Source organism: Elgaria multicarinata, chromosome 2, assembly GCF_023053635.1.
Source record: "Elgaria multicarinata webbii isolate HBS135686 ecotype San Diego chromosome 2, rElgMul1.1.pri, whole genome shotgun sequence".
Taxonomy (NCBI): domain Eukaryota; kingdom Metazoa; phylum Chordata; class Lepidosauria; order Squamata; family Anguidae; genus Elgaria; species Elgaria multicarinata.
In genome coordinates, this window is record NC_086172.1 from 167311022 (window position 1) to 167325472 (window position 14451).

The 14451-nt window shown below is 43.0% G+C and overlaps 1 protein-coding gene across 1 annotated transcript in view; it reads left to right on the forward strand.

The window, feature by feature from the left end:
- The window catches only part of TDRD9 (tudor domain containing 9), a 120145-nt gene that overhangs the window by 105183 nt on the left and 511 nt on the right, over positions 1-14451 (forward strand). The window contains exons 34-38 of the mRNA XM_063118493.1: positions 1103-1212; positions 1336-1432; positions 2515-2653; positions 6173-6291; positions 12466-12543. Of these exons, the coding sequence (XP_062974563.1) occupies positions 1103-1212; positions 1336-1432; positions 2515-2653; positions 6173-6291; positions 12466-12543 (543 nt within the window). The remainder of the gene's footprint in view (positions 1-1102; positions 1213-1335; positions 1433-2514; positions 2654-6172; positions 6292-12465; positions 12544-14451) is intronic.

The window sequence follows — 14451 nt, forward strand, 5'->3', positions numbered from 1 at the left end:
ATGGGGCAGTGTCTCTTCTAAGATGATTCTTGCTGACAGAGGTTTTTGTCAATGCTTGTACATAAAATAATTATTTCAGTTAAAAAAACAAACCGTTGCCTGATTTTTAATCATTTATAACAGGGCTAGGCAATCTGTTGCCCTTCAGATATTTTGGACTCCAATCTGGTGCCCTCCAGATGTTTTGCATTGTATTAAGTTGCATTCTTTTACATATTTGTATTGAATTTTATATTTTTAACTATTTCTATGGTATTGTAGTCTTTGAACTGTTTGTAATCCTCCCAAAGAACACTGGTTATTGGGCAAATAATAATAATAACAACAATAACAACAACAACTCCCATAAGCCCCAACCAGCATAGTAGATTGTCAGGGATTATTGGATTTGTAGCCCAAAAGATCTGGAAGGCATCGGGTTGGTTATCCCTGATTTATGAGGCTTAACCAATTAGCTTTAATTGGTTAAGATCATGGAGGGGCATACAATAGTTTGGAGGTCAGAGGCAGTGCTCCAAACCAGAAGTCTGAGCTCCTCCCCCCGTCACAGCCGGTGCGGAGAAAATGCTTCAAGATTCCTGCATTGAGCAGGGGGTTGAACTCGATGGCCTTACAGGCCCCTTCCAACTCTACTATTCTATGATTCTGTGATACTTCTCCGAGGTTGCAAAGACAACCTCGGAGGGAAGAGGGTGTGCCGGTGGGAAGGGTGGGGACAGCTTACACTGTATCCCCAGGCCTCCACAAACCTCCTTCCCTCGCCTTCCCAGACGCCTCAGCTAAATGGGCAAAAAGCCCGTCAAGCGAAAATTCAGAGTGGGAAGAGCGCGGAGGCAAATATCAGCTCTGCCACGGCTCCTGCTCTGCTTCAGATGGCGCCTCCAGGTTCAGAGGCTTCCAGCCATCCCCGTAGGATTGTGCCTTCCATCTTGGAGGTATATCCAGTGTTAAATCCCGTTCGTGTAAAGGATCTAGTATAAGTAGCACTAACATTGAATGCAACCCTTGGTGCTTTCTTCTGCTTTGTATTAGGAATTCCTTGTAAAGCCACTGTGTATAAACAACCTGTGCCCTGTGACAGTTCTTTTCCATCCCCCTCTAGAACAGTCTTGGTAGAGAAGGAGAGTGTAAACTCCGTCGTTGTTGCTGATGCCCCTGAGGATTCGTTCCAACAGATATTGGTTGCTGCCTCCATAACAGTAAATGCAACAGGTAAGTAGTGTACTGTTACAACCTCTTCTGCCTGTGCTATCATTCTGTTTACCATCACTACTGACATGTGTGAGATTATTGCATTCTTTAAAATGGCCAATTATTATTTTTTGATGACAACAGGTTCCACAATTTTGCTAAGGGAGACGTCTCTCATGCCTCATATTCCGGGCCTCCCAGCGTTGCTCAGCATGCTGTTCGCTCCTGTGATAGATCTCAGGTGTGTTCTCATTTCTAAGCAATATGCTAGCAATCAGTTTCACCAATGCCCACGTGCAGCTTTCTTTATAGCTTCTTCACCCCGCACAAGAACTGTTGCACGCCTTCCCAGATCTTCACATTGTGTTCCATAAATCCAATTTCCACATTGTTGACAACAAGACTGCCCAAGATTTGCTTATTTATTTGTGTAATCCGGGGCCATGTTTATCCAAGTGCAAATTTTGGAATTTGCCAAAATTAAATGCAGGAATGGATGTTGGAAGTCCAGTGTCCTGCAAATCTTTGCTTTCCTTCAGGTGTGCAGATCACATTTCTATCTTGCAAAGATAAAACTTGAAAGAGAAGCAATGACAATCATCTCCTTTTACTCCTTTTACTTTTTGGGAGCCTCCCCTGAATCCGAAGGTGTTCTGCAAATGGAAAGACGCCTTCCATTCGTGGAAAGGGACACCTAGGCCTCAGCTAGACCTATGGGTCTAGCGCGATGGAGGGGTGAAAATTTCATGATATTTTTATCGCGAGATCTCCCCCTCTATTTACACGTGGCGTGCGACGACCTCGGAGGGAGAGGACATCGCACCCGCCATTTTCTTTTTTTAAAAAAACAACAGAAGATGCACTTGTGCGCTCAAAGGTAGGGTTGTTTTTTTTAAAAAAAAAATCCCCACTCACCGCACCCCACCCCCGATGGGCGCAGAGCTCCTGAGGAGCTCTGTGACTTGTGTGCGGGTCCCGGCACCTTGCGAGTAACCACGAGGAGCCAAGACAAACCACGACGCCCAGCCACACGTTCTGTAGTCTCGGGATCAGCCCAGGATCGCAGAAAAACCGGGCTCAAAGGGTAGGGCGAGATCCCGGGGAAAGGTAGGGATCATCCCTCCCTGCTCCTGGGATCCCCTGTGTGTCATGTGAATGCACAGGGACGATTCTGGGGCGATCCCCAGGATAAGCCCTCGTCTAGCTATGGCCCTAGAATCCAAACCCATTATGTCTACATAGGACCAGTATCAGGTTATCTCGTAGGAAATTGCTGTATTTTTTCTTACTCCCGGCCATTACAAAGCTTCTCGCTCTCTTTAGGGCTGATGAAAGCAGGAGAAGATACATTGGTGTCCTTTGTGGTTTGGGATGGAACCATTCTCTGGGAACACCAGTCCTTCAGGACCATGACATAGAGCTTGCGTTTGATGCGCAGATTGATGTGGACGACATAACACAGGTAAAGCACACACGAGTTCAGATTTTAGAACTGGAATGCCGCATGGTGTTAACGTACTGTCCTTGGATTTCGTGGATTTCTTCAGCAGAATTTAAAAAGTTGTCTGGCTTCAGTGCAGCGAATGCCTGGTCATAACCTCGAAATCATCTTGCGTGTCAGAATCTGCAGACCAGGGGCAGTATCCTGTACCTCTGGTGTTCCTCCACTGGTTCTCTTGCAGAAGCGGAACTGATTGTTTACGCAACAGAAGCTAGCAATTCCAGAAATAAGCCCAGCAATGAGTGGAAACACTCATTTCTGGAACATAGCTGGTTACTGGAGTTCCCTTCCACGAGCTTCGATGATCTGCAGTCTTCTGGAAACGAAGCCTCTGGTTTTGATTGCTCTTGCGATAGGTCCTGCTAGTGCACAGGTCATATTGGATACTATCTCTTCAAAAAAGCGATAGCTATCCCAACCTTGGATGATTTCCATTAATTTTCAGCTTGGTCTACACGTGCAGCAGAATGAGATGGTAGAGTACTGGGGTGGTTTGAGTGGAATGTACCACTTTGCTCTGACATTTTTCAGTGCTCCCCTTACATCAGCAACACCTTGCAAATAGAGAAGTAGCACCATGCCACGGTCAGCATCCACTTGACTATTCTTTAGGCACCAGGAGAAAGTTGTCTCATCTAGAGTATTGCGTCCAGTTCTGGGCTCCACAATTCAAGAAGGACGCAGACAAGCTGGAGCGTGTTCAGAGGAGGGCAACCAGGATGATCAGGGGTCTGGAAACAAAGCCCTATGAGGAGAGACTGAAAGAACTGGGCATGTTTAGCCTGGAGAAGAGAAGATTGAGGGGAGACATGATAGTCCTCTTCAAATACTTAAAAGGTTGTCATACAGAGGAGGGCCAGGATCTCTTCTCGATCATCCCAGAGATCAGGAAAAACTTCCTGACTGTTAGAGCAGTACGACAATGGAACCAGTTACCTAGGGAGGTTGTGTGCTCTCCCACACTAGAGGTATTTAAGAGACAGCTGGACAACCACCTATCAGGTATGCTTTAAGGTAGATTCCTGCATTGAGCAGGGGGTTTGACTCAATGTCTTTATAGGCCCCTTCCAACTCTACTGTTCTATGATTCTATGTTCTGTTCTCTCAGGTTTCAACAAGATATAATTATGATCCATGGTTTTCTCCAGCTTATTAAGATAGATGCTGTTTTGCTCTTGATTTTGGTAAAACATAATTTGCAAAAATATTTTGTATTTTGTCCTTGCTTTGTGAGTTAATTTTGTACGTAAACTGCCTTGCAGACAGAGAGAGAGAGGTTGTGATACTATAGCTACTTAGCTGTGAGAAAGCTTCATTGACCTTAGTGGGTTTTCTTTCTGAATAGTCATTTATAGGCTATAACTATTTTAAGTAAAATGAATGAACTCCTGTTCTGTGGGAACCAAATCAAGCTGATGCTTACTCAGCCTTGTTACTAAGCATCTAAAAGTTATTAGCCTGTTAAAAAAAATCTACTCACCTGTTTTTCACTCATAAGACGGTCGTGTCCTGGGAGGAAAAAAAACCCAGGATAAAACAAATTTTAGAAGCACAATGGGCTAACAAAGGAGAGTGCTCCATTTCTCCTTCATTCTGCTACATTTCCATACTGTCCGTGGAGAAAGTTAAGACTCTTCCTCCATGACCAGCAAGGAAGCTGTAACATGCACTCCTTCACCAACATGTTTCCTTGCCTGGAGGGAATTCCACCTGCTCGCCTGCCTAGAATTCTTGATCGCCAGTGGCAACCAGGGGAGAGGCTTAGTACAAGACTTACTCTTTTGAAGAGGAAAAGCTGTAATATTGAAAAGGAAGGATCCGGACTGGACATCTCATACTATAGCTATGCAAAATTAATGGAATTAATCATTTTGAGCCTGCTTCATCCTGCGTTGCTCCTGATGTTGAGTCTGAATGAGGGAAGTAGTTGAACATAAACCTCACCGTCATTAGAGCACATCTACACTGCAAATTTAAGCCTGTTTGAAACTGGGTGAACAGTCATGGCTTCCCCCAGTAAATCCTGAAATGGTAGTTTTCTCATTGTTAGCCCAGCCATGCAAGTTAGTCGATAAACTGTGGTTTAGTCCCTAAACCATAAAATAACACCCTACCTATCTATGTAATTTGCCTGGAAGGGAAAACAGAACCAGTTCTCAAAGTATTCAAAACTTTTCTTGCCACATTGCCAGGACTTAATCTGTACTTGCCACAGGCAACCAGCCAAATTACTATTTACAAATCTGGCCTACTTCCCCACGCCCCCAGCCTGGCACACACAGAATTACAATGTCCAAGAATGTTTCATTGGGAGCCATGACAAACCAGTTTCAGATCTATTTAGAATTGACATAATGTTTGATTTTATGGACAGGAACACGGTCTCAGCCATTTGAAACAAATGTAATCTTCCTTTTATCTGCAATTGCAATGAACAAGTGTAGAATTGCTATCAGGTGCATAACTCCTGTGAATCTGTTACATTTCTTATGAAGCTAATGAAGTGGAGATGGTGCCCCATTTTTAGATTACTAGATGATACTTCCGCAGCCCGAGCAATTTAATCACCTAAAACAATATAAAACAATATTGTTTGCGTCCAGTTCTGGGCACCATACTTCAAGAAGGATGCAGACAAGCTGGAGCATGTTCAGAGGAGGGCAATGAGTATGATCAGGGGTCTGGAAACAAAGCCGTATGAGGAGAGACTGAAAGAACTGGGCATGTTTAGCCTGGAGAAAAGAAGTTTGAGGGGAGACATGATAGCACTCTTCAAATACTTAAAAGGTTGTCATACAGAGGAGGGCCAGGATCTCTTCTCGATCCTCCCAGAGTGCAGGACACGGAATAACGGGCTCAAGTTACAGGAAGCCAGATTCTGGATGGACATCAGGAAAAACTTCCTGACTGTTAGAGCAGTACGACAATGGAACCAATGACCTAGGGAGGTTGTGGGTTCTCCCACACTAGAGGCATTCAAGAGGCAGCTGGACAACCATCTGTTAGGGATGCTTTAAGGTGGATTTCTGCAATGATCAAGAGGTTGGACTCGATGGCCTTATAGGCCCCTTCCAACTCTACTATACTATTATTCTATGATTTATTTTTAAAGATGCTGTAGCTTTTGTATGTTACCGTATTCTTAAAAGGAACTTTGAGTAAAAACTTCAGAATCGTCTTCCATTGGGTTGGTCACAATCAAGGACCTGCTTCTTTACCTTTTGAGGCAGTTTTTGTTGTAATTTGCACTTCTTTCACATCCTCAAGTTGGATTTTGATTATATGCAAAATTATTTAAATGTAATTGATTAATCACCTACGTTCTAACTGATTAGTCAAATGAATACTTTGATTGATAGTTCTAATTTAAAAGTGTTTTGTATTTAATTAAGTAATTTTGTTAAAAGCCAGTTAGTTTGTTTTCTAAAAAAATACTTTTCTAGCCCTACTGATTTCCCAAAAAAACCATCTTTTTCACAGATAAACATTCTAAGGCTTGCCATTAACAAATTAGTCTCTGACAGCCCAAATGGCTTGCTGAATTTTGGTCAAGAGAGAATTTCCCAGTTGCGGAATGCTGTTCGCCAGAAGCTTTTAAGGTAAAGCTACCTTTTTTTCCTCCCAGTTTATAAAATATTGTTGTATTTAAGTTCATTTCTATTATTAACGCTTTAGTCATTTGAAAAACTGGAGTTTTCAGTCACCTCTGTTGTGATAGCAATCTTGTTGCATAGATTAGCATAGTTGTTGCCTTTGCATAGATTTGGACAAATTGGTGCTTCTCCAATGGTAGTTCTGGGCTAACCCCCCTCCCCACTTCACTGCCACATTTTCAGGCCACGATAGAGAGGAGTGGCATTTCAGTAATGGGGTGTTGGCAGTGATATTCTGTGGTCCTCCTCTACCCTCCTTTCAGCTGATGGCCATCATTTTGTTTTGCCCAGAATACCTCAAAACATCATTCTAGGGATTCTGAACTAAACAAAATAGCACTTGCCAGCCTACTCCTGTCAGTATGAAAGACATTCAGATTTGGCTAGAAGTTCTCATTTAAGAACTTTCATTTGGGACCAATTCTTTTCAACATGTTGATAAATGATCTGGGATCATTGAAGTGCCCAAGTTTGCCGCTTACAACAAATTATTTATGGCGATTAAAATAAAATGGGATTATGAGGAGCTCTCCAGAGCTCTCTAAACTGGGAGAATGGATTTCTAAATGGCAAATGTGGTTCAATATAAGCAAGTGTAAAGTGATGCACATTGGGGCAAGAAATCCCAACTTCTGAGCTAGCAGTGACTAAACAAGAAAGAGATTTTTGAGGTTTCGTTGCAACACTCAATGAAAATATCAACCCAGTGTGTGGTTGCTGTGAAGAAGGCAAACTTCATGTTAGGCATTATAAGAAAAGGAATCGAGAATAAAACTGCCAGTATCACACTGCCTTTATACAAATCTATGGTGCGACCACACTTAGAATACTGTGTACAGTTCTGGTCACTGCACCAAAAATAAGATATTGTAGAACTGGAAAAAGTGCAGAAAAGGGCAACTAAAATGATCAAAGGGCTGGAGCAACTCCCCTATGACGGAAGGTTACAGACAGCTGGGATTGTTTAGCTTGGAAAAAAGGGAGGCTAAGGAGAGATCTGATAGAGATGTGCAAAATTATGCATGGTGTAGAGAATGTGGATAGGGAGACATTTTTCTCCCCCTCTCATTATTCTAGAAACCCAATGAGATCATCCCATGAAGCTGATTGGTAAGAGATTCAGGATGGATAAAAGGAAGTACTTCTTCACACAGTGCTTACTCAAACTAAGGAATTCACTGCCACAAGACATAGTGATGGACACTGATTTGGATGGCTTTAAAAGGGGATTAGACAAATTCCTGGAGGAGAAGGCTATTAGCCCTGATGGCTCTATGCTATCTCCAGTATCAAAGGCAGTATGCCTTTGGGAGGTGGGTCCTGGGTGGGAGGTGGGTGCTATTCCATTCATGTCCTTCTTGCGGGTTCCCCTGTTCACAGCTGGTCAGCCACTGTGTGAACAGAATGCTGAACTAGATGGACTCTTGGTCTGATCCAGCATGGCTCTTCTTCTTCTTCTTCTTCTTCTTCTTCTTCTTCTTCTTCTTCTTCTTCTTCTTATTATTATTATTATTATTATTATTTATTTATATAGCACCATCAATGTACATGGTGCTGTACAGAGTAAAACAGTAAATAGCAAGACCCTGCCGCATAGGCTTACATTCTAATAAAATCATAATAAAACAATAAGGAGGGGAAGAGAATGCAAACAGGCACAGGGTAGGGTAAACAGGCACTGGGTAGGGTATATTCTTACTCTTTTAAAATAAGAACTTTATTTTTAATGCTGTTACCCACCCTGATCCTGCAGGGGATACAGTGCAACAATAAACAACACAGTCCTGGAAAAGTAAAAGAACCTAAATGTATCATCATGTATTCAGGGCAATTCGTACATCTGCAGTTTACATTAATTGTATTTACCATATGTCATCACTACTTAAGAGGAAACTATGTATTTGAAAAACATGTCTAGACAGAATGAATTAAAATATATCGCGGCCGTGCTTTGCACAGCTCAAGGAGACAGGAGTTGGCAGGCAGGGAGTCTGTAGTAATCGAGTTGTCACACATGACAAAACATTCTAAAAATAGCTCGGATTATTATCTATAGATGAATAAGGGCTCATGCATGTGTATACACCCAGCCGATGCAAAGATGAACACTGGGAGATGAACTTAAATTGGGATGTTTTAAATGCTTGTCTTGTCAAAATGCTCTTAATAAATGAGTTCAGTTAGTGCTTGAATTTTTGGAGTGACCCAGCAGAGGGGTTCTTTACTCCTTTAAAGAATGATCCTAAGGTAATCCTCAGGCGTCCTTCTCTGCGAGCCCCTGCCAAAGGAAGTAAGGCAGGTGGCTACCAGGAGGAGGGCCTTTTCTGCTGTGGCACCCCCGCTGTGGAATGAGCTCCCTAAGGAGGTTCACTTGACACCTACATTATATTCTTTTAGACACAAGGTGAAGACCTTTTTATTCTCCCAGTATTTTAAGTCTATAAATTAATTTGAACTTGCTGTTTTAAATGTGTATTTTAAGTTTGTATTTTTGCATTGCTGCTGTTTTTATCTTGGTTGTGCTTTTATATTGTATTTTATATTATGGTTTTATACTGTTGTTTATACTTGAACTGTCTTAATTTTGTAAACCAGCCAGAGAACTTTGGCTATTGGGCGGTATAGAAATGCAATAAATAAATAAATAATTTAAGGCCACTGCTGGGATGATTTGGCTGAAATTGGGTGTTGTTGGGAGTGGGGCTTGTGGATTTGATTTAAGGGGGCCCTTCCAGCCTCCCCTCTCCCATAATTTCAGTGGGATGCTGATTTCTTCTCTGCGAGCACCTTCCTGATTTACGATAAGGTTGGCAACTCTCAGCCCTGGAGACTCCATCTGGCTTGCAGTGTACCCTCGGCCCACTGCAACCATTGGGTACCTCTGCTACTTTCTCTCTTGCAATTCAAGGGTTCAGTTCAGACAACACATTTCTCAACAGCGGTTTGAGAACTCCACGGTGGAATGTTTACACCATTGAGAAATGTGTTGTCTGGGGGGAAAAATCCACCTCATTGTGGAAGGTTTTTTTTAGAAAACACTCCACGTTGAATATCCATGTTGTGCAGAGGAGAGTTCCTGCACAACCATTTTATTGTGTGTTGTGTGGTGGGCTCAATGGAGTTTCCCATTGCGGTGAGTGGACTTTTCCCACTGGCTACAGAGTTCTCTGGCAAGAGCGGCAAAAGGAGGGAGTGCCACTCTAGGAGCGCCGCAGGGATTGTTTGTTTTTTTTTCTTCCCCCCAGCAATGGCTGATAGGACACCATCAGGAGGACTGGGGGAAGAGAGAGGGCAGAGAAACTGTCAAATAAACATCACAATGGATTGTACTCAACTCCATGGGAACCCACATTCACACAACGGTGGAGTTAGAACTACAAACTCTACAAACTCAACCATTGACTGGAGTTTTCCACTGCGTAGAGAAATGTGTTATCTGAACTGAGCCAAGATATCCATAGAGGCATCTCAAATTCACGCTTCCCTCCCCAATGGCAACATTTTCCCTTCAGGCATGGGGTCCCCAGCGTGGTGCCAGTGAGCACCAGTATGCCTCAGACACCTCCCTTGGCTCCTGCCAGGCTCTTTTATTTTTATTCTTTAAACTGGGAGGCTGGCATGCCGCAAAGCTAAGCGTCAGCCTCAAGCGCCAGCTTTATTTCCAAGAATGTTTCTAGGTCCCCAGGTGGGCTCCAGAACTATTCTTAGAAAATAAAAATGCCAGGTGGTTGCAGCCCAGTACTTCCTTTTGAAGTATGCCCAATCATCGGGGCGGGGGGAATGGTAAAGGTAAGCCGGAGAGTGGTAGAGAGTATTCTGGGGTAGGACGGTCATCTTGGGTTTGTGTATGATTTACCTGTTTTTTATTAGGTGGAGTGAAGGGGGGCTTGCATAATGTGGTGTAGTGGCTAAAATGTTGGACTGGGAGTCAGGATATCTGGGTTCTAGTCTTGACTCCGTCCTGGAAACCCACTGGGTGACTTTGGGCCAGTCACAGACTCTCAGCCCAACCTACCTCACAGGGTTGTTGTGAGGATAAAATGGAGAGGAGGAGGATTATGTATGCTGCCTTGGGTTCCTTGGAGGGGAAAAAAGGCAGGATATAAATGCAATAATAAATACAAACAAATACATAAATATGTGTGTGTTTCTCTGAGCATCACCAGATCATCATCTCTGAAATGGTCATTTTGTTGTGCTTTGTGTGGGGGAAAACATGTGACTTGATATTTGGTCCTCAGATTGTACTCTGCCTTATAACTTGCCCAAAAAGTACTTGTCCCCGAGCCTCATCAGTTTGCCTTCTGTGAAATGGGTGTTGGAGCAGTAAACTGGATTCAAAATGGTGGTTTTGTATTTTGGAACTCAGCCCCCACCTCTGCCGTTTGCTGGGGTTCTTGGGCAAGTTTTCTTTCTGGGAAATGGGGTATTTTGCAATTCAATGACAACCCATACTCAGGCTTGTCATGAAGTGTGAACCAGGTCTTTGTAGAAAAGAAGTGGTATTGGTGGTGCTGGGGTGTTGTTTTAAAATGTTTGTCATCCCTTTGTGGACAGTGGGGGAGGGTTCCCGCCAGAACGTTTTCCTCAGCTATAGAAGTTGCCCAAAGTGAGTGTGAATGCACAGATTATTACTGTGAATGCACAGTTATAGGTATGCAACCTGCTTTTCCAAACACCTCTTGGTCACATTCACTATATATATATATTATACACCTCAAAAAGTACAATGCACAGAGTGTCGCCATGAACTGAGGCAGTGTTTGTTCGCCCTTCCCTTGCTCGGCTTAAAATTATGTCCCCTGTTAAAAGATTAGATGCCAACCAGGCCAGTGGAAATGATAAAGAAGCTGTGGCGATACCCACCTTTCTATTATTATTATTATTATTATTATTATTATTATTATTATTATTATTATTATTATTATTATTATTATTTTATATAGCACCATCAATGTACATGGTGCTGTACAGAGTAAAACAGTAAATAGCAAGACCCTGCCGCATAGGCTTACATTCTAATAAATTTCTGTCCCTTAGATATGTCTGTTTTTGTATGTCTAGCGAGTGCGGAATATTTGACTGAGTGGGTGTGGCTAGTGATGCGGTGAGAAAGGGGGAGGGAGGAGTATAAATAGGTTGGCTGCAGGGATTGTGGTCTAGTCTTGTCTTGTCTTGTCTTATCTGAGTCTGATTCTGATTATTATTCTTTTTGAGTGTCTGAGGCTTGTGCTTCTTGAGAATGTTTGTTGTGTGAGGCATGAGAAGAGATAGGATTTTAAGGGACTTAGGATTGTTGTTTTAAATATAAAAATAAGCAGGTTTGATCTAAATTGAAATACCAAAGATCTGTTCAATTTCAATAAACTTTGTGTTCTGTTACCGCAAACCACGTGCCAGCCCGGATTTATTATCTGCTATTTTACACAGTGTAAAAACATCTACCAATACACCTGCAGTTCAGTACCTCAGCAATAGAACCTATTTTTCAAAACCCTTTACCTTGTTCCTTCACATATAGGGGAGAGGTTGTGTCAGTTTTACCCTTTTCTCTGGCTTTTCAAGCGGTGGCGCTTGGCTTGAGAAGGGTTTGCTAAGGCAAGGCCTTCTGTGTGAGGTCGGTGTCGTCACAGAAGCCAAATGAAAGTAGTTGAACAGTATGCTATTCAACCCACTGGGCAGACACAGGGCACTTTTACAGGGGATACCTAGAACATAAGTAGAGCCATGCATACCTAGACTCCCCCTCTCAGAGGTCTAACTGAGTGTGGAGGATCTGGTGTCATTGCAGATATTTCTTCCAGATAATGTTTGGCCCTATGGCCATATGAACATGGTTTGCATCATTTCCAACTGACTGAGCTGGGCAAAGCATTTACAGGTGAAAGGACTAGCTGTAATCCTTCAGGATTAGAATACATAAGAATTACAAACTGGAAAGTGGAAAGTGGGTCATTTAGTCAAACATCCCCGTTATGAGATAGGTGATATTTTTTATCTGTTGTGTTCTGCAAAGATACCTGTAGATTGTGTAGGTGTTGCAATGCATTTTCCATTTAAAGAAACGTCTTTCCTATTAATATGAGTTTTCTTCACTCACGATAAGTTTCTCTCCCCCAGTCTGATTTGCAGATCCAAACCCCGTGAAGTAATTCCTCCTAAGTGGTATGCAAGCCCATATGAATGGAGTCAGGTAAGGTTTGTCCCCAAATTTAAAGCCTATTAGCGTAACACCAAGCCATGCAAAAGCGCAAAATTCCAGAGAGGGTTGTCAAGTTGTAGTGGGAACGATTTTAAGAGCAAACCAAGCAAACCTTTATTTTCTGTATAAGTGAAACTGTAAACAAAAGGTTTAGCCCACCTGGATTAAAATTTGCTAGCACTACAGGAAACTGGATGTGGTGGCTTCATGCAAAAGCCCAGAGCTCAGTGGTAGAGTACATGTTTGCATTCAGAAGATCCCAGGTCCAATCTCTGTCATTGGTATAGAAATGAATTAAATAATAATAGTATCTTTTTTTAAAAAAACACAATTTTATTATAATGTTGTTTCATAGTGTTTATAAGTGTGTGTGTGTGTTGTGAACTGTCCAGGGAGCCTCATCTGTTGGACAGTATAGAAAGGAAACAAATAATTAAAAATAAACTAAATAATCTTTCAGAAAAGGGTCAAGTAGGAGATGATATATATGACCTCTACATAAGAAGAGCTGTGCAGGATCAGACCAAAAGTCCATCTAGTCCAGCATTCTGTCCTCACAGTGGCCAACCAGCTGTGGACCAGGGACCTACAAGCAGGACATGGGTGAAACAGCACCCTACTACCCATGTTCCCCAGCAACTGGTGTATATAGGCTTACTGCCTCGGATACTGTAGGTAGCACATAGTCCTCAGGACTAGTAGCCATTGGTAGTCTTCTCCTCCAGGAATTTATCCACCCCCCCTTTTAAAGCCATCCAAATTGGTGGCCATGATCACATCTTGTGGTAGTGAATTCCATAGCGTTAACTATGGTACCCTGGAGAGCCCCTGCCAGTCCAAATAGACAATACTGGGTGAGATGGACAAATAATCTATACTGATATAAGGCACCTTCATACACTGGGGGAAAGCGTGACCAGAGTTTCATGGTAGAGCAAAGGCTTTACATGCAGAAGGTCCCAGTTCCAATCACTGGCATCTCCAGTTAAAAGGAACAGGAAGCAAGTGATGGGAAAGACCATGATCCAAGACCCGGGAAGCCACTCCTAGTTAGAGTAGACCAGCTGGACATCAGGAAAAACTTCCTGACTGTTAGAGCAGTACGACAATGGAATCAGTTACCTAGGGAGGTTGTGGGCTCTCCCACACTAGAGGCCTTCAAGGGGCAGCTGGACAACCATCTGTCAGGGATGCTTTAGGGTGGATTCCTGCATTGAGCAGGGGGTTGGACTCGATGGCCTTATAGGCCCCTTCCAACTCTGCTGTTCTATGATTCTATGAACTTTCCCCAACCTGTTCTGCAGAAGTGTTGGCTGCAACTTCCATCATCCCCAGCCATCCCATGACCATTCCCATGAAGGCTGGGAATAATGGGAGTTGCAGTTCAAGACACCTGGAGGACACCAAGTTGGAGAAAACTACGGTAGACAGCACTAGGCTGGGGTTTGGATGTTATGCTAAACTATGGCTCAGTGTTATGTGTTTCAGTGGTTCAGATATTCACAAACATGGTCTTGAGTGAGATGGGACAGTGCCATGGGGGACTTGCCTTCCATGTAACTGCACTAGTTTGCCCCAACATCTTCTGGTGTGTTTTTGAGCCCAATTGCTGGTTTTCACCTTAAAAGCTTTAAACAGTTTGGGACCAAGTGACTTGAAGGACCGCCTTCGCCCATATCAGCCTGCCCGCGCTTTAAGACCAGCAAGAGAAACTCTTCTTGTTTGCCCACCTGTGAGAGCAATTACGTGGATGACCACACGTGAGAGGGCCTTCTCTGCAGTGGCCCCACATCTCTGGAATAAGTTGCCATCAGAGCTCTGCCATGCCCCATCATGGCAGGCTTTTCGGAAGGCCTTGTAAACATTTAATTTTACTCTGGCCTTTTCCTGATAATGATTGCTGT